Source organism: Canis aureus, chromosome 2 (genome assembly GCF_053574225.1).
Source record: "Canis aureus isolate CA01 chromosome 2, VMU_Caureus_v.1.0, whole genome shotgun sequence".
NCBI lineage: Eukaryota > Metazoa > Chordata > Mammalia > Carnivora > Canidae > Canis > Canis aureus.
Genome location: NC_135612.1, coordinates 67,348,684 through 67,369,650, shown reverse-complemented (window position 1 = coordinate 67,369,650; position 20,967 = coordinate 67,348,684). Strand labels below are relative to the sequence as shown.

The window sequence follows — 20,967 nt, the reverse complement described above, 5'->3', positions numbered from 1 at the left end:
GAGAAAATCCTTCTTTTTCTACAGGCTGCAGGCTTTTCCTTGCTAAAATCTCTTGTTTTTGCTCCTTCAGGGAAACAAAGGTGAGGAGGAAGGAGTAACAGGCTGTAGTCAATGGTTAAGTCATAAAAATCTGCAGCGCATTCAATTTGCTCAAGCTAAACTCAATGGAAAATTTTCAAGTTCCTTATTTCAACCCTTGGAACACTTAACACCCCTTTTAAGTCCCTATAACGAACAGGACTCAATCTACTGGCCTCAGCTTCCTGAGGCTGTATTTGATGACATCCAAGGTCTGGTGCAGTTTAAAAGTCGAGGACACTCCAATTTGTACAACCAGAGTAGAAGAGTCAACATCCCTGACCTCTCAAATCCAGCCCATGACATCCCCTTGAATTCTCACATCATCTAAGCACTTGCCACCAGAGTCACTGCCTACTTAAAAAACAAGGCTGGATTCACAGCTGCCCCCCATTTTGAAGTTATCTTTGCATCCCCAGAACCTAGCACAGAAGTGTCCCAAGTTGGATGGCACAGTGTGCCAGTGACTGAGGCCAAAGTTTACCCCTTTGAAAGTTAACAAGTATTTCTAGCAAGATCGACACTCTCTGAAATGTCAGGAGGGAACATGTTTCCTTTCACTTTCAAATTCCAAACCAGAATTCATTTTACCTGAACTAAACACTCAGGAAATAATGTGCTCCCCTGATCACAAGTAGCCAGCCAGATGGACTGAAATGACACATACTACCAGTTTAGAGGACATTAGATGAGGGCTGGATTGGTGTGTTTTTGCTCTATTATCCCCATTTCATACAACAGAAAACTGAGGCTCAGAGGTACTTTTTCCTAAAGGGCCTCAAGTACTATGCAAGTTATTTAAACTCTCGGAATCTATTTCCTCATTTGTAAAATGAGGATGATAAAAATACTCATTTCACAGGGCTGCAGTAAGCTAGTATTTATTTTGACAAGAAGCCTGAGGGTCAGAGGTTTAGTAACTTGCAGTAGTCATGCAGATGGCACATGGCTGGCTGACTTCCTGTCCTCTAGCTTCCTGCCTCTGCTCTCCCGGCACACGGGAAATGGGTCTAAGGTTTTCAGCTTTTAAATCCAAATTTCTAAGTTCAACCTTTCCATTAGAAGTTATTTTGTGACATTCTGGAAGCAAAACCATCTTTCGGAAGACTGTCTTAAATGTACTCTACATGCAATTATCTTTGTAAAATGCTAAAATGTACTATTAAAAGATTCTCACCTAGGTCATGAAAATTTTCTTCAGGTGGAATAATGACCTTGAGGTCTCCTTCCTGCTGGGATGATCTCCTCATGCCATTACCATCTCCCGCTTTCTCACTGGACCCTTGAACCAGCCGTTTGCCATCATAGGCAGCTGGAAGGACTGGCACCTGGGAAGGGCCAATTTCTGATTCTCGGCCATTAATACATTCAGTGGTGGTCTTCACGGGGGCTGAGGGCCAGGACTGCTCAGGGGAGGGCAGCTCCCCTGTGGAGTCTCTGGCAGGTGGCACATCATCGGCTTTCTTAGCACCGAGACTTACTGCTGGCAAACAGGAGGTCCTAAGGGAAGGGTCCTCAGCTCTCGGCCCCGCCATTTGCTCTGGTCCCATTGGATCCTCAGGTGAGTCTGCTCCCCTCTTCAAGCCCCTCCCTGCCCAACAGGTGCTATGCCCTGCAGGAGTTGCTTCCTGGCTGCCCTGCTCTCCCTGAACAGAGCTCAGCCACACACTCCTGTCTGCAGCATTTCCGAGGCACGAACTGTTCTGACTCTGTCCCTTCCTTGCCAGCGGCACCTCATGGGGCCCATCCTTGCTGCACCCCTCTCCCAGTGCTCCCGTAGCACCTGGTTGGCCACCCACAGCAGACTGCACGTTGACAGCCAGCCTGTGGTGCCCCTCCTCAGGACCCATGGCTCTGTTCCCTGCCAGCGGCCCAGGGGGCAGACGGCTGTTCTCAGCCATCAGGCTGGGACTTGGGGCTTCGCTCTTGTTCATCCTGGTGGCTGACGTGTCCTCTTTCCCATCCAGGTTGCTTGCGGTCTGCGGGCCCTCCTCATGCCTGTCGAGGCCAGCAGGCGCCAGCATGCACTCGGCTGTGCTGGTGGAGATGATGGCAGCATCACTCAAGTCCTCCATCCTTGCTGCGGTGGGTGGCTCATCATCCTGCGGGGCAGTGCCCATCATGACTGCCTCGCGGCCTTCAGAGGTGCTCGTGGAAATCATGGTGGTGTCACTGATCTCCTCCACTCGTGTGACCGAGGGCTGGACTTCCTCCCGAGGGGCAGCGCTGGACACAGGGCCCTCACAGTCTTCTCCCGAGCTGGTGGAGATGATGGCACTCCCGTCTTTCTCTTCTAGGATGGTAGCAGGTCGCGCCTTTTCACTTTCTGCAAGGACACCAGAAATAGAGGCCTCGCACTCCTCTGCTATGCTGGTGGAAATGAGTGCACACTCATCTTTTTCCTCCTTGCTGGTTGAGGCAAGAGGGCTTTCAACTTCTGTGGGTGCGCTGGGCATGGGCCCCTCAAAGTCATCAGTGCTCGCCAGGCTGGGGCCTGGAGTGCTTTCTTCGGCAGCAGCCACTGGCGGCTGACTGTCCACACATGTGATGGTTGTGGCGCTGGAAATGGGCACTTCAAACTCTTCCCCTATGCTTGTGGAAATCATGGCACACTCATCTTTCTCTTCATTTCTCATCGCGGGGAGTTGGCTTCCATCTCCTGACACCGCACTAGGCATGGGGGCCTCAAATTCCTCCATGTTTATTCTGGTGCCTTCCATACTTTCTCCAGTTCGAAGGGCGCTTGAATGACCTTCTTCCATGCCTGTAACTGTGCTTAACTGAGTGGTGTAGTCATTTGTGGTGCTGGTGGAAATCATCAAGCCTTTGCCTGGACTTTTGGCCCCAGCTACACAAGTTTGGTTGGTAACACTATCACTGGCTGTAGTGGCCATAAGGCCATCGCATTCTTCATGGTCCACAGAAGTGATGATACCTTCGTCTTCTTTTCCACTGGGTGATGTGTGACCAGCTTCCCGTTCTGGGACTGCCCCTGATGCAAGTACCTCATAACTGCCTCCCACCAAGCCAGCTGAAATAGTGGTATCCTCAACTTTTTCTTTTCTGTTGAGCAGACTGTCACTCTGACCTGAAGCAGCACTAGTCATGGGACCCTCGCAACCCTCGGGAATCGGTGCCACTTCACCCTTCCCTGAAGCTGCACTGGTCACACTACTTTCTACAATCCCTTTTGCACTGGAGCAGATCTCTACATGTTTCATGCCCTTCTCTGCACCACTCATGCTGTCAACATTGCTCTCATTGGCATTGGTGATGGCAGGTCCGGCATCAGCTCCCATGCACCCTGCTGCAGTACCAATCTGACTGTCACCTTCTTCAGCACTTCCACAAATCGATACACCTTCGCTTTCCTCCTCTGTCCCAGTGCAAGTGGATGCATGACCAATTTCATTTCCTCTTCCAGTACTGGTCACCACCCCTTCGCCTTCCTCATCCTCCTCTTTTGCACCTGTGCTAGTTACGATTCCTTCATCATCACATGGCCCAGCGGCAACCGATGGCACATTAGTGGCTTCTTTGGCTACTGTGCTGTCCATTGCACTCTCTCCACTGTCTTCTGATTCAGAACTTAGAGCAAAGCCCTCACTGCCCTCTTCTGAACCTGTGCAGCTCGCCGGCCCCTCTCCATCTTCTTCTGTTATTCCTGTGCTGGTGACGGCACTTTCGCCTTCTGCCCCATCATTCACAGAAGCATCTCCTTCCTGGGGGGCACTGGTTCCTGGTGGCGTGTCGTTACTGACCAGGGCCACACGCTCCTCTTGTTGCTCGGCGCCTGTTACAGAGCACATAACAGAGGTAGCACTTCTCCTTTCTGCTCCGGTGCATGTCACAGTCCCTTCAGTCTCTTTTTTGGGATCCATTCTTGTCAGATTTCTCTGGAATCCATCCACCTCTTCACTGCTTAAGGAGCCCTCCCTTATTTCTGTCCCGGCACTTGTCACTGCACCATCACTTTCAACTTCACTAATAATAAAGGCAACAGTTCCTTCAGCCATTTCCGAGTCTCTACGTGAAGAACCATCACACTTTTCTTCAGAGCCAGCACTAGTGACAGCATCATCTTTCTCTTCTGTCACACCACTGTTGACATTGTCTTCAACCGTAATTGTGTGAGCAGCCACAGGCTCCACTGCCCTTTCTTCAGATTCAACCATGGCACACTCTCCACTCTCTCCTTCCTTGGTGCTTGTGAGGAAAGTTTCACTTTCAGCAAATCCTTCTGTGACAATACCTCCACCTTCTTCAGCTGCAGCAAAGACAGTGCATTCACTGGCTTCTGCCCCAGCATGGAGAGGATTGTTTCTAGAACATGCACCTGTTATGAAGCCTTCATCTGCCTCAATGCTGGTGCAGGGCACAGCTACCTCACCCTCTCCTGTTTCTGAGGAAGTGGTTGTGGCGTCCCCTGCCTTTACTGTGTGTAAGGGAACACCTTCATCCTTTCCTGCAGTACTAGTGGCAAGAGAAGTCTTCTCTGCTCTGCCAGACCCAGCTGCCCCATTGGCAGTCTTTTCATTCCTCTGCTGTAACACGGAGAAAGCAGCGTTACTTCCAGCACTGGTGTCAACCTCATTGTTTTCAGTCCTTCTTTCAACTGCAACTGATGTGTCTTCTGTATCACCTGGGCCACTACTACATTTATGCTGTACAGTCTCAGCATCTTGTTCTGTACTCATGCCTACTGCAGGGTCAATAGTGATGCTATGCTTTTTGCCATTTTCTAGTACAGCTCTCACTGTCTGCTTTGAACTGGGCTCTGTGTTAAAGTCACTTTCTCTCCTGGTCATGTCCATCAAGCTGCCTGCCTTGTTAGCATTCTCATTTTCCATATTCACATCTGTTAGCTTGCTGTCAATGTTTACTTTTCCTTGTCTAGTGTGCAGCACAGTGGGCTGGTCACCTTCTGGAATGTGTCTTCTGTTATCCATGTTTGCTTTTGTTGGCGTATCTACTGTGGAAACTACCCCACTTTCCTTGCTGTCATGTGTCCTAGGGACTTCTGGTTCTCTAACAGTCGCACTTTGGTTAGGAATATCAGAGTGCTCCATGAGTGAGGTGCTGGCTGTGCTGCCTTCTAAAACAGTCGTTTTTTCAATCAAAGGATTTACATCTGCATCACGAGATTGTTTCTGAGGCATAACAGTTACTGAACTTAAGGATGGTGAAGGATCTAAATTTGGGGAATGTTCATGATCAGCATGTCCTTGAGCAACATGTTCTTCAGTGGGTCCGGTTGTGTTTTTCAGATTCTTTTGTGTCCTATCATTTTCTGATGGGGCTCGACACAATGGTCTATGACTAGTTTCAGAGTTTGTGTTTGTTTCATAAGTTCCCTGTTGAATGGGTTCTTTCTCCCCAGGATTCAGTTTGGACACAGTACTTTGGATATGCACTTTCTTAGTCAGGGTGCCCTTATGGTCAGCGTGTTTTTCTGAATTACTAACAACTCCTGTCCCACGTCCTGATTTACAGGCTACAACTGCTGTTTTTGAATCTACTGTGGAAGTTCTTAATTCATCATTTAGAACCATGATAGTGGTTTTATGTTTCATAATATTTTCAGAGTCAGGGTCTTGCTGCGAATTATTATTATTGCTGTCTTGGGTTTTAGATACTTCAAATACATTTTCAACAGCTGGCTCAGAATCAATTTCCATTGGCTCTTGTTCAGGCATTAATGTGACATCACTGGTCTTTTTGGGTTTCTGAACAGAGGAAATATTGGGAGCACTCAAAGAGTTTGCTGATTTTTCTTCTCCTTTGGTCATTTCTTGGGACAAGCTTCCTCTTCGGTTTTCACATAACCTTCTACTTAATTTCTTTTCCATAAGTGAACTATTCCCTCTGCCCTTTTCATGGTTACTGTCAACTTCTTTACCATCCTTGTCATCTGATTTTTCTTCCTTCTTTTTCACTTCCTTGCTACCATGCTTGAAGCTTCTGCTTTTGTGCCCATCTGATAACTTCCTCTCAGGTCTGGAGGAGCCTAAATCTTTATCAGCCTTATATTTCTCCTTTGCTAATGCTAACTTGGTTCTGTGATTAGAATCCTTCTGTGCACCATGTGAAGTAGAGGCACTATCCGATACAGCTTCAACACCACTTTCCTCAGGTTTGTCTTCAACTTTAGACTTTCGCTGTTTATCTGGGTCATTCTCCTCTGTATTCTTCTCTTTATCTGGTTTTGGAGTGGCTGTCTGTTTTGTGACAGTTTCTTGTGATTCCATTTCAACTACTTTTAACTGTTTACCTTGACTTTTTGGCTTTTGGTTAGACCTTAATGTAAGTTTCTCCTCTAGTAAGCTCTTTGTTTTTCGCTTTTCCTTGTGAACAACCTCTTCTGGTTTTGAATTACTATCTAAATTAGTTGAGTCTGTATCACACTTATCCTCTGAGTAACTTTCACTTCTTCTCTGTAATGTGATTCCATGTTGCTTTGAACTCAGAGAATCTTTCTGAATTTTAGAATCACTTGATCTTCTTGATTTGTGCTCTGCCTTAGTTTTTTCGGCTGATATGTGCCGCTCTTTTTTGTTGTTTTCTTTACGAACATTCTCATCTGTTTTTATAATATATTCAGAAACCGGCTTTCCATCTTTGCCTAAGATGGATAATTTCCTTTCATTCTTATGTTTACTTTTTCGTTCAGTTTTATCATCTGAAGAAAGTTTGGTTTGTTGACTTTGCTTTTGAATATTTTCATCCACTTTTAAACTTTTCTCGGAAGAGTGAAGCTCAGACTCATCACTTGTTTTGTGCAGACAGTCACCTTTATATTTATGTTTTGCAAATAATTTGTCTTCTGACAGAGTCTTCTCTTTTTCAGGCTTCTCCTTAGAGGATTTCGCCTCTTTCTTAGGTAGGCTCTTCATATGTGGGGTTTCAGAATCATCTTTTTTTAGATGCTTTTCATTTTTAAGTGTGCTTTTCTGTTTCTGGGGCTCTTCTGTGCCAATTTCTGACCGTTCCACTTGCCTTTTCCCATCTCTTGTATCAGGCTCTTCTTGGGTCCCTTCCACCACAACAGGGGTAGATGTGCGTCTTTTATGTTCTCTTTCTATTTTGGACTCAATTTTGTTTTCATCAGCTGGATGCAAAGACTCTGAAAGTCTCCGGGCAGGTTTACTTGGTTCACTTTTGGCATGAACATGCTTCAGATCCTTTGAAGAAGATACCTTTTCCTTTTCACAATGCTGTAAAAAAACACAAGTTAAAATATGAGCAATACTAAAGTCAATTTTTATTTTCAAACTTAATATTTAGATACAGTGGATATGCTGAATGCTACCATGTGTCACATGTCACTTAATCTTAGCCAGCAACCTGTGGTAGGTACTGGTGATCTCATTTTATGCACCAGGAAACTGAAGCTCAGCGTGACTCGATAACCTGATAACCAGACAAGTTTACAGGATTTCATTCTCAGTTGAAGACTCTTCCCACTACATCATAGATGTTTGTGCAGAGACTAGTTATTTCTCCTTAGACTTATCCATCACCTGGGAGGACTTTAACTCCAAATTGTTAAAGCTCATTAATACCCAGTAAGTACTAATAAATATAAGCTGCATGAATGATAATTGATGTTCTTTTTAGACCTAAAGCATAACCTGATGATGAAGACAATTTAAAAATTTCATTGAAATAAAGGTTTCCTAAATTTTAAGTTAGGAGCATGAATTATTTATGGAAACCTCATGAATCCAGGCTGCTTGTAGGACATTCAATACACACAATAACACAATAACTCACTGTAAGTAACTGTATCACATATAAAGCATGCTATGTTTATGTATCCAAAGGAAGACACTGATGAACTAGTGCATCTGACCCTTCCTTCCTGCCCCGCAGTATGGCACTGAGGAGATTATTAATATTAACAAGTGAATGCTGACTAAATACACTCACCGACTACATCCTGTAATTATGCTTATTCAAATAATGTGCTGAAGGTCTCAGAAAGATCTGTGTCTTTGGGTCAGTTTATCATTGCACCTTCCTTACAATGCAACACAAAGATTAACGCAATTCTACTAACTCAGAGTAGGACACAGCAAAATATTAAAAAATACATTAAAATTAAACTCATCAAAGAAAAAAATTAGGATTTTATCAACCTAATTTTATAGTGAGTTCCAACCAATTAATGTGAATAAAATTTTATGAGATAATTTTTCAAAGAAATTTATTACAAAATGAAGTTAAATATTTTAAAACATGCCATTAAAAACATCAGGACATATTTATAAATATGCCTCTAATTTCTGAATAAAGAAATCAAGATTTATTGGCTATGAACAAATAATTACTAAATTATTAGTTTTCCCTTGGTAATGTTAGCATAGTTTGGGTATGGGGGTGCCTGGCTGGCTCATTTGGAAGAACATGAAACTCTTGATCTCTCAGGGTCATGAGTTCAAGCCCCAGGATGGATGTGGAGCCTACTTAAAAAATGTTTGGCTTCAGAATTATAAATATGGCAGAGTAAATAAAGATTTAAATCCAGTGAAAGCAAAAGTTTATCCCAAGAAAATAATCCAAATGAGATAAAGAAATTAACTCACTGAATATATTTTTACTATTTAAATTGATCAGAACTTAGAAGTAATCTAAGTGGTCAACTCTAAGGAAATGCTTAAATGATGGTATGTCTATTCAATAGAATACTATACAATCGTTAAATATAGGATTAGAAGCTTAGAAGGTAACATTGAGTAAGAGGGAATGTTAAAATCCTTTTGCAAGATTACATCTACTCTAAAAAATTATGTACATTTGTGGAAGAGAATGAAATGCAAGAGAATGAAATGGATGGTCTGCTATGGCATAGGGATTTCAGCCTCCCTCCGCTTTCTTTACCATTATCACTACTAGCAACTTTGTTATTGTCAATACAAGAAATGGGCGGGGGGGGGGGTTGGGGGGGTAAGGGAAAGGAAAGTAGAAAAAAGTAGGTATTACCTGGATAAAAGAGCACGGGAATCAACTGGCCAAAATGAGGAATTCAGGCCATAACAGGACAGCGATTCAAGAATGATGAGGGTGAGGGATTTTTAAATTTAACTTGGAAAAGACCAAACTTAGCTCTGAGTTTTCCTTCAAGGGATTGAGTGGCCTGTATCTAACAAAAGAACATTTAAAATGGGTTTTATTAAGACACACCTCACTTGTCTTGAGAGTTTCTTTGGAATCTTCTTCAGACTGCAGTTTCTTTTTAGAATTCTCTTCAACATTCCTAAGTGGGAGGAAAAAGTCATATATTTGAATCAAATATAAGAATTTCTTAGGAAGGTTAAAAAAAAAGTTAGTTTTCTTTCCTTTATTATAAACACTTAATCCATAAATGAAGACTCGTTACATTTCAATTTAACTCCTATCTTAGTCAACAGAAGCAAACACAATTCTCAAAGTGACACAGACTAACTTACTTTTGGTGCTAAAGCAAAGGATACTTGAAAAAAAATTCCTGATTTGTTGCTTAAAGATGAATATTTTATGGGCTATAGATTTTGAAAGTCTTACCATATTTTGAGTAAACAGGAAAGTCATATTTATTCAGATCAACAGGAATAAGTTACAGTAAGAAAACCGAGAGCAGACTTCTCTGAGTTCTGTCAACTACTGATTCAGCTACCCTGAAGTCTGTGACAAATGTACATAATTGCATCCTGATTATTGCCTATGGCTCCCAGCATGTCAGACCTATTTTCAGTCTCTTCAGCTTTCTAAGTTTTATGGAATTCACTCTGAGAATGCAATGATAAGTAAGAATTTGGTTCAGCCCTCTGGTTTATGGGGGGAAGCATAAGGTACTGTTGAAGAGAATGCCCAAAAGCCTGGAAGATGGAAGCAGTCATTGTAAATAAGAGGTTATTGAATGTCCACAGTGGGGATATTTCCTGAGTGTTCTAGAGGGTCTAGAAACTCACTGAAATTCTAGAAAAAACTGTGTCTATGGATGTGTGTTTTTCCAGGGAGAATCCAAAGCTGCTGTCAGATTATGAAAAAGCCCTGGGAATCTCCCCGCAAAAAGACAGTAAGATACACTACTTTGAACTATAGATACTAACACAATGAATTATGATATGAAAAGTGAGACTCCACAGTTTTCATAAACATGCAATGATACACACATTCACAGTATGGCTCTTTATTGTCACTGCCAATGCTCTCTTCTGAAAGCATGCCAGGGAATGTGACAATGGGAATGCTGCCAGATAAAATATGTACCTTGAATCTTTCTTTCTTTTTTTGCTTAAGGCTACCTTTTTCTCTAAAACTTTCCGTTCTTTAAGGACTTCTTTAATTCTTGGGGTTTTAGGCTCCAAACTCTTTGTTGAGGATTCTTCTAAGTCCACACTATTTTTGCCTAGGAAAGAAGGAATCAATAAACTGAATTTCAGAATAGAGTTTATAAACAGTGTAGTATTTCGTTTTCATTAAGATTTTCTAATCACTGCAAAAATGCTTTATGGCTTTAGTACTCTGAAGTTATGGTGGAATAAAATAGAATTTTAGATGGAGGAGTCTTACCTTTATTTCAAATGCACATGTATGTGTGTATGGTTTTATATACTATAGAGGATCAGTGCCCAGAGGAAGTTCAGTTTTGTTCAATTCTAGACAAATGTCTGTCACTTTAGTTAACATAAAGCATAGATTAATTCTACTAACATCACCAGCAAGGCTTGATTACTCACAGGTTAACAATTCATTTTCCAATGATGATTCAATTCCACAATCATTGGGAAATAAATAAGTTGTATAAGCTGGTACCTGACAGAATGTTTAGACACAGAAATAGAATTTAAAAAGTGATCCAACACATCAGATTAAATAGGAAATCTCCCATACCTAAAGAAAATACACATTTCTTCATACAGCAGCTTTTTTGAGATGGAATTTAGATCATTTTATAATCTCATAAGTAATATGAATATATAAAAAACAATGAAGTATATAAGATATTTTAAAATATTAAAGTTAACATGTCCTATACCTTGACTCTTAGCTTTCGAAGACTTTGTTTTTTCAGCTTTCTGCTTTCGTTTTTCTTCAAGTTTCTCTCTATTAATTTGCCTTCTTAAAAGCCTTTCTTCTTTTTCTTTAGCCTAAAACCACAAAATATTCACAATTATCCTAACCAACCATCAGGAAAAAGCAAAAACAACTGAAAAAAAATGTTTGCCCTTCAAATGTTCTTACAAAATAATAAGCTTTGCAAAGGTGCATATTCATTACACAATTTGAAAACTACCAGAAGAGTAACAGACAGATATGATGCCAAAGGCATTATTTTGGGAAATGGTGGTTTAATAAACCAGTTAGTTTAATTAGAAGGAGAGCTGTGAGGTGCACCTGGGTGGCTCAGTCAGTTAAGCATCTGACTCTTGATTTCAGCTTAGGTCATCATCTCAGGTTTGTAAGACTAGGTCCCATGTGGGGCTCTACACTGTGCATGGAGTCTGCTTAAGATTCTGTCTCTCAAAAAAAAAAAAAAAAAAAGATTCTGTCTCTCTGCCTCCCTCTGCCCTCTGCCCCACTGCTCTCACTCTCAAAACAACAACAACAAAAAAAAACCACAATAAACAAAATCCTATTGCATTAAAAAAAAAAAGATAGTTGTTAAAATATATATGAACATCAAGTATACATAGGCGAATCTGTTAACCTTTAAATTATTCTTCAAGGAGAAAGTTGAAAAGTTGAAGCAAAGCGCCAGGTAAAGGACTAGTTAGTAGGTACAACAAATACAACTTGCTAGTTATGCTCTCAGGACCCAGGTTTTGAACATGGGATTTTCTGCTTTCCTATTTAAAAAAAAAAAAAAAAAAAACCAAGAATCCAGTCATTCTCGGTTACTCCCACCATCCTTTCTCTGCTCAGAACTCAAAGTCTCAAAGTGCCCAAAACCCTAAGTACAGGCATTAACTCCTGATGAAGTAAGTTTCTCAAAAGATAAGCCACTGGGCAGCCCAGGTGGCTCAGCGGTTTGGCGCTGCCTTTGGCCCAGGGTGTGATCCTGGAGACCTGAGATCGAGGCCCATGTTGGGCTCCCTGCATGGAGCGCCTGCTTCTCCCTCCGCCTGTGTCTCTGCCTCTCTCTCTCTCTGTGTCTCTCATGAATAAATAAATACGTCTTAAAAAAAAAAAAAAGAGATAAGCCACTATCAGCATTTCTACTTCCTTCAAATAATTTTTCTAATATTTTCTCATTCTAAGATGTCCAATTCCTATTTTAATGTTTCTAAAACTGTGAATCATCTTAAAACTGATATACACATATGAGGAAGCAACAATTTTTTTCTCAAAGAAAGTATAATAATCCAAGGACACATCTTGTAATTAGAAATTATGTAGACTGCACTTCCCATCTGTTGATGGCTGCACATCCTCTGTACGGCTCAATCCACATTGGATTCAAACATGTCCATCCTGTGAAGCATTCATTACTAGTTTTTCACTATTGATCATAATGACACGAACACCCATGTCCCATGTTTATGTCTGTTCTGCCTCATTAAACGCCAGGTTCTGAAGGCAGAACTGATGTGCCACGGTTCGTTGCGCTGCCCAGTGTCTTGTACACAGACTAGTTTTCAAACCTTATTAAATAGGTTAAAATAGCAAGAGATCAAGTCTGACTTACAATTGACTGGCGCCTTTGTTCTACAGTAAGCTCATCGTCAGAATCACTGTAATACTTTGAGTAAAGATATGGTTTGTGAACATAAGCATGCCGTACACTTTTTGCTTTTCCTTCACTGGGATCACTGGTTTGAGTTTTTGTTTTGTTCTGCTTGTTCTTCTCTTCATCTGGAAGAAAGCCAATAGAAAAAGGAGTGCTTCTATGAAATGCCAATAAAATCAATACTATGCTTGATCAACATCAAGCAACAAAAACAATACCAATGTAGTTAAAGTGTATTTGTAGGTCCAATGGGAAATATCAGTATGCAAAAAATCAGAAATAAACATTTTTGAAGGCTGTAATCCATATCTTACTTTATTTTTTTACAATTAGCTTCTCACACATAAAGAAAGCAAAGAAAAAGAAAAATTGTATCTCTTGTCATTTATGGTTCCTAAGCAAACAGTTAATTCTCATTTGTATGCCAGTGGACTTGGTATGAATATTCTATCATTATAAGACTGAACAGATTTACTCTAAGCCACACTTTATTTTTTTTAATTCAAGATTTTAATGACCACCTAAAAGTCTCTCATTTATGCAAGAAGCAAGAGTTAATAACTGGCCCTCCACCAAGTATATACTAAAACCCTTCTGCTTTGGGGTGCCTGGGTAGGCAGACGGTTAAGTACCTGACTTCAGCTCAGGTCCTGATTTCAGGGTCCTGGGACTGAGCCCTGTGTTGGGCTCCACACTCAGCAGGAAGCCTACTTCTCTCTCTCCCTCTGCCCCTCTCCCTCTGCTTATTCTCAAATAAATAAATAAATAAATAAAATCTTAAAAATAAAATGCCTCTACCTTAGGAAGGTACGTTGCCCCATTATATAACAAGTAGAAAATTTGTAAGCAAGGTTTTTATTTCCTACCACTTAGTACTCTTAAAATAATCATCTTACTTTTTTAAAGATTTTACTTATTTAACAGAGACGAGAGAGAGAGAGAGAGAACAAACAGGTGGAGCAGCAGGCAGGGGGAGAGGGAGAAGCAGGCTTCCCACTGAACAGGGAGCCTGATGTGGGACTCGATCCCAGGACCTTTGGATCATGACCTGAGCCAAAGGCAGACGCTTAACCTACTGAGCCACCCAAGTGCCCCACCTTCTTACTTTTTGGATATCACACATGTAAAACCCTAGTCCTGTACAGGGAAAAATTTGAGAAGCCCCACAAAAGCACCTAGAATGAGAATTTTAATCAGGCTTCAGAAAGTAGGGTGCTCACAGGATGAATGGTATTCATCCTACATAGGGCCTACAGAACTGACCTCACAAGGAGATATGAAAAACAGTGAATGCTGATGTTGCTTTTTGGGCTGGTCATTTTGTTTTTGGGGATATTAAGAATGTAAAACAGGAGAGACTGAAAAATATATCCGGAATTAAAAGCATCCACTTTTTCTCCTCTAGGATTTTCTCTCGAGGTGTTCTCTCCAAAAGCCAATGGCAAATTTACAAGATGCTATTTATAACTAATTGAAATATTTGATTTTTAAAAAAGGTCATAAGCAGAACTTAATTATGGGATACAGAGGAGCACAAAGTGTTGGTTAGAAGCCCAGTCTCAGGTTTGAAATTGGCACTGGAGCTCAAAAGCTGTGTGACCCTAGACAGGACTTAATGACTTATGACTTAATGACTATTTCCTCACTTGGACCTACTTCTCAGGGCTACTGTGAGGATTACAGAACCTAGTACACAGAGCAGTGTGATAACTTAATACAATGCCTGGATCACAGTGCGCTTAATATGGGTTAGCTGAAAAACAAACCATGAAGTATGGTTTTGCCCTGGGACAAGACAAAACTATGTTCTAGCTTCTTGGGTGGAATCAATTTCGAAGTCTCTGGAATGTCATGTCGACAGGAGGATCTGTTTGCCTGGGGGTTTACAGTCAAGTTAACTCATCTAACAGTATGATCTGGGTTGGGAGATTTGGGACAGGGGGTGTCAGCTTGATCTTTGGAGGCGTTGGGGACTGAGATCAGACACCGTGTCTACTTGATAGAGCTCCAGCAAAAACTTTGGACACTGGGGCTTATGCGAGCTTCCCTGGTTGGCAATTAGTCATATATATTGTCTGATATCAATGCCAGGAAAAGTAATGCTCTCCATGACTCCACTGGAAAAGGACAACTGGAAGCTCCATGTCTAGAACTTTCTTGGACTCCAGCCTATGTGCCTGTTACCTTGGCTAATTTTAATGTGTGTACCTCAGCTGTAATAAACCATAATCACAAATTTTAAAGCCGATTTCAGTGAGTTCTGTGAGTCCTTCTAGGAAATTATCAAACCTAAGTGTAGGCTTGAAGACCCCACATTTGTAACTGGTGTCAGAAGTAAGAACAATCTTGTGGACTATGCTCCTTCAACATCACCCATATGAACCCAGATACATACACTCACACATACAGCATCTTAATATACACTGTCTCATCTACATCTTCTAATAAACCTGGGGAATGGAGTTAAAAGATGGAGAACCAAGGCTTATTGAGTAACTTACCAAGCTTGCTCAGACAGACAACCTCGGAGCTGGGACTCAGAAACAAATCTTCCAACTACAAAGTCCCATGCTCTTGCCACTATACCACACTGTCTTTCACGATATAGCCATCTGAATATACAAATAATGCTCGACGGGAAGCTTCACAGAGGCATTATTAAGTAAAATGCTTTACCATCTGATGTAATCTCTCCTTCTTCCATGCTATCAGACATTACAACTTCCTCCTCAGTGTCTTCTTCAAAAGATGAGAGGTCACTGGTATGGACAGAGCTAACTGTGATGTCTGTAAGTCCATCCACATCAGAATCTATCAAAGAGCAATCTTCAAGAAGGAAATAAAACATGAAGATAAATCATGTTGTTACAAGAACATATTCAGCACCCAATTCCTAAATTACATTTATAATTTTCTGCATTAAGTACATGTCAAAGACCTTCAACTTTAAAAATAAAAATTGCTCAAAAAATGGAAAGAAATAAAGTCTCTCATCATTTATAACGAGTATCAAGGTAGAGCTGTTTTGGGGGAAAAAAAGGCAAACTAGTATTCTATAAAAATAACTAATTTATGATGTAAATGACATACACAACAGCAAATGTTAAGAAAGTGAAATATTTACTAATATTTTAAAGATTAGGATGTACAACTAATGAATTAAATTGCCTGAAATAATGTGTGCATAAATTGCAGGTTAAATAAGGTTTAGAGCTTCTCTATTGATTTACTTTGTGAGTTGGTACACTGACATAGAATATACAAATGTTTATTTTTTATTCTTTAGCAAAGGGGATATGAGTTTTTAGGCTTTTGAAACACAAGTATCAAATAAATTTATTAAAATTTGAAAGATAATTTGACACCCCCACCCGGATAATTTTTGATCTGTAAACAGTTGTAGATTTTTGCAAGTTTTTATATACCTTCTTTTGTCCCTTCAATGGTTTTAGCTTTATTACTGTTCTTTTCTGAAGGGAGTTTTGAACACTCTACTTCTTTTTCCTTTACTTGCTTTTCCTCTTTCACTTTTTGTAATTCCTCACTCCTTTTTGAGTGATCAAATTTCTTTTCAGTCTTTTCCTTCTTTTCTTTCTTTCTTTCTCCTTTGTCATTGCTCTCTGGCTTCTTTTCACCTTTGTCTGTTGATTTGTTTTTTTGGTCACTGCTTTCCTGTTGAACCTCCTTAATTAACTGAATTGAACTATTGCTCTCTTTTGTATGATTTTTAATTTCTTCAACTGGACAAGGGAGATCAGTAAATTCTTCAGACTTAGGGGCTGTTTCCTGTCCTTCCCCTGCAGAGTCGGATGCAGATTTTTCTTTTTCGGCCATGTCCTCTGAAGTTCTCTCTTTTTCAGTACTAGTGTCCATGCTTGGCTGAGAAGGGAGTTTTTTGGATACTCTCTCGCTGGTCTTGGCATTTGACGTTTCTGTCGAAGCCCTGGCTGCACTAGCTTCTTGGTTAAGAGAAGTTATGGTTTCCAAGATTGACATGGCATCATTGGCTACATTAGCACTGGGTCCAGGAGTTGGGATACCTTTGAGGAAAAGACAAATATTAGAAAAAATTTATGCAAGGGCAACTTGATAGCTGTTGATTGAATGGCCGACTCTTGATTCTGGCTCAGGTCATGATCTCAGGGTCCTGGGACAGAGCCCCACATTGGGCTCCATACTTGGTGGGGAGTCTACTTGAGGATTCTCTCCCTCTCTCTCTTTCCCTCCCTGGGATCATGCATGCGTTCTCTAAAATAAATAAATAAATATTTAAAGTAAAAAAAGAAAAAATATATGCAGAAGGCAAGCCACTGAATTAATGCTATAAGCCACTATCATCTTTATAAGACACATATGCTATAAAGGCCATTCATATACCTTTAGACTTTCAGATACCAGTGCTAATACCTAGCATATTATAAATTCTCTACTGTTCTAATACTAAATCATAGAAAGCTACCATGCAAATCTGGTAATTCTCTTTAGTTTAAATTTTAATTATTCCTTCTATTGAAACACACACATATACATTCAGTATATTAGTAAAATATCTATTATTTTGCATTAATGTAAAAAAGAAATGTTCTGTCAGTTGAGGAATATAGGGGATATTTAAAACAAATATAATTTCACTAGAGTAGCCAAGGAGAGATGTTTTAAGGAACTAAATATCTCTAACTTGATACTCAGTTCAAGAAGCAAAGCAATGGAACTGACCAAGAGTAAAAGCAAGGCACCTTGTGTAATGATGGAAGAGTCTGGTTTCTCATCATCAGGGGCTGTACTGCCACTTGCTTCCTCTTTGTGATTTAGTGTAGCCAAAAACTCATGCACAGCTTTCTCCACTTGAGGTCTAAATGTGTGGTTGATCTTTGGATCCACAACCTGAGAAATAATTCGGTCAATACCAGACTCCAACATTCCTGATCTGAAACACAAGATAATTTTTACAGAGAGGTAAAAAAAAATTTTTTTTACTTTATCTGCATTAATTACTTTTAAATAAAATTGTTATCTATTACATATTATGTTCAACCTTAAATTGCCCCAAACCACTCACCTCCATATATGGAGAGAACAGGCAGTGGGAAATATACCACACTACAAGAAAGTCTGTATACCTTTTACCACCAGTGTCACAAGTGGAAATACTGAAGTAGACAAAATAAAAAACAAAACACCCTTAAAACTAGATACAATACACCATATCTAGAGCCCACACTTACAAGTGATGCGTACCTTACCCTAACCCTGGCAGGGCATATGGGAGTAAATGAACATAAAAGCTGAGTTCTGGGTATAAAATAAACCTATGTACTCTACAACTTTTTTTTTTTTTTAAGCAGAAATATGTAAGCCTTTTTGTAAGTATTAGGATCTCTAGGAAAACTGAAGAACACATACAGAGTATAATTTCATCAAACTTACAAAAAAAAAAAAAAAAAAGCAAGCAACCAAGCTTTAGAAAAACAAAAATAAAACTTAAGACTTCTGGCTTTCTTTGAATATCTTCCTGCTATAAAAACTTATGATTTATTCATTCAACAATTATGTTATGAGTGTCTTCTTAACAGGCACCATGCTAGTCACTGGTTCACTACAAATCAGACCTGATCCTTGGTCTGGCAGGAGAGACAGACACAAACAATTAAAATACCAGATAACAGGCATTACAATACACCATATACTGTAGGGAAAGAGTGGAATAAAGAATCACTAGATATGTTTAAGGTAATCTGGGAATGCTTCACAAAGGGGAGACATTTGTACTGAGCCTTGATTTGCACACAAAGAAGAATGGGTTTAGAGAGATAAACACAAGAGACAGAGGAGCAAAGGAGACAACAAAGTCTGAAAAGTGCAGAAAATCACAAAAGTGTGAGTAAAATAAGAGGACACAGATTTAAGTAATGCACCTAAAACTTAATTCTAAAACAAAACATAGCAAAGTAGACCGAACCACCTGAGGAGCTAATGTTCCTTGGATAGTGCTGGAAGAGCCAGGGGCTGTCCCTTCCAGCTTCTAGGCTTCAGGCTCCCTCTGCAGAATGGGGGGGGGGGGGGGGGGTGTATTTCTCCTTATATTTTTACAATGCTATTTTTGAGTGCAGCTCGGTCTGGAGTAGAGGATGAATTTGATTTCCATTTCCTGAGGCACTTTGCTGCCTTGTGATACTATGATTTTACTTATGTGGGCCATAGAGAAAAATGAGTCAACACTGCACAAAGTAGGTAACCTGCTTTTTAAAGTTCTAAGATTAAAAAAAAAAGCGCAATTCCTACAAACATTGTTATATCTTACAGGTGCCTTCAAAATGTAGCAGGTGGAAAAGAAAACAAGGACAAGCAACCTTAAAAATGTTTTAAGGCACAATACAAAGGTATCACATAAAAAATAAAAACCCACCGACCTTAAAATTATTGCTGTGGCCTCTCTCTGCCTATATTCCAGGTCTTTGTCTACTTCAGTCTAGTCTCCCACCGAGGTCAGCTCTGATCTTAAAGTGGAGGCCAGTCCTAGTCTCCCACCGAGGTCAGCTCTTAGTGGGCTTACTCGAGTGCGGTGTGGTCACAGGTGCCTCACCAGAGGGGAGAAGGCGAAGCCCTGTATCCATCTAAGGACAAAGGCAAAAGTGCCAGTAGGTGGTATTTTCCTGATTAGAGCTCCTTCCTTGTTTTCCTTTTAAATTGTTCAGTTAAGATCACTATTTAGAACTATCCAGCTAGCATTTTAGGTTCTGCTGTTCAAATGAATGCATAAAAAGACTACTAGATGTTCTGGTAGCTGAAGAACACCTGACAGTAGATGCCCGGGTCTATTCCTATGCTCTGGCATTGAAACATGCAAACACAAAGCCGTTTGAAGTTCCTTTCCTGAAGTTTTAAGGCCAAAGGACAGTAGCCCTTTTTTATAAACAAGACCACCAGGCCTCCTTCACTAAGTGTTTGTATTCAGCTTAATGTAGATTTGAAATTAGCTTTTTAATTAAATAAAAGCCAATGCAGAATACATGTGGTGATATGGAATTGTGATTACAGGTAGGCTGTAGTTTTCATTTAAATACTAAACTCTGGCAAATATTGAGAAAGAACATAAATGCAGATACCCAGTTTTTTTTTTTAAAGTGTCAGAATATCAATGATTAAATCGAACCATTCAAAAGTGCTGATATTAGCCAGGTTTTGTTCCACAAAAATGGCAATTGTAGATGGTTCAAGCTAATGGTCAACTGAATATTTCTCAAAGTCTCTGTGTGAAAAATTGTTTTGAAATTGTGTTTATAGGGGTTAGTCCCTCCCTATACCAGTAGTTGGACACGACTAAATACTGTAGCGTCTTTAAGGAAGCCTGAAAATGTTATAAACAGTAACATATAACTTTACTAATGGAATTTAAATGAGAGAATATTTTATTTAGAAATAAATAACATGGCTAGAAAAAAATTGACAGATGTCCCAAGTAGAGCAATGACTGAATTCTCCAAGAGAACACCCTTTCCTTCCAAAACATTTCTAGAAGTCAGTTCCGCATCCGCCACATAGTAACTGCTGGTAGTCACAAGAACCCATTAATGATGGGGTACAGCAACCCCTCACCAAACAAGATTCTGTGAAAATAACTTTTATTGGTGCTCTAAGAATTGTTAAGTGCTTGATTTTACAAGGACAAGAAACTAATAAATGACTGCTTCTCTCCTCTGTAGATTTTGTATGCTAAGCAGTAAATCAGCCTTCCAATTTAGTATCTTAACATATGAAAAAAAAGAATGCACCCCCCCAACCCCTGAAAAAACGGTTTTTAAAGCAATATAATCATTTGTGACAAGGGTGAAAGCACTCAGTAATTAGGAGTACTCTGTAGAAGTAGGGGGTGTGCATGACATTGTTGGTAGGCTTCCAGACCCAGTGTCCCCCACCCTCTCACCCTCCCTCCCCCCTTGCTATTATGGCTACTGTTCTGAAAACCCAGAGAGTAGTTACCCCTAGGTTTGTTTCCCCACACCCAACAGACCTCTACTGCCTCAGGTTTTCAGGAAAGGCTTTGGTTTTTCTCAGTCTTACAATGCAATCCTCCCTGGCAACTTTTCATCTCTCCTGGGCTTTTTAAAAGGTTCCTCAAACATCCTTTAAAATGTAGACTTTAAACCTATTGTTAAATTTCCCCCTTCTCAGGTGGT

General features: G+C 40.2%; 1 protein-coding gene across 2 annotated transcripts in view; it reads right to left on the bottom strand.

Moving 5' to 3' along the window:
- The window catches only part of BOD1L1 (biorientation of chromosomes in cell division 1 like 1), a 54,766-nt gene that overhangs the window by 27,397 nt on the left and 6,402 nt on the right, over positions 1-20,967 (bottom strand). For both annotated transcript variants that reach the window (XM_077877995.1, XM_077878001.1), the window contains exons 3-10: positions 17,527-17,717; positions 16,216-16,830; positions 15,467-15,616; positions 12,749-12,915; positions 11,099-11,210; positions 10,330-10,468; positions 9,262-9,334; positions 1,256-7,292 (exon numbers count right to left, since the gene is read on the bottom strand). In XM_077877995.1, coding sequence (XP_077734121.1) covers positions 1,256-7,292; positions 9,262-9,334; positions 10,330-10,468; positions 11,099-11,210; positions 12,749-12,915; positions 15,467-15,616; positions 16,216-16,830; positions 17,527-17,717 — 7,484 coding nt within the window. The remainder of the gene's footprint in view (positions 1-1,255; positions 7,293-9,261; positions 9,335-10,329; positions 10,469-11,098; positions 11,211-12,748; positions 12,916-15,466; positions 15,617-16,215; positions 16,831-17,526; positions 17,718-20,967) is intronic.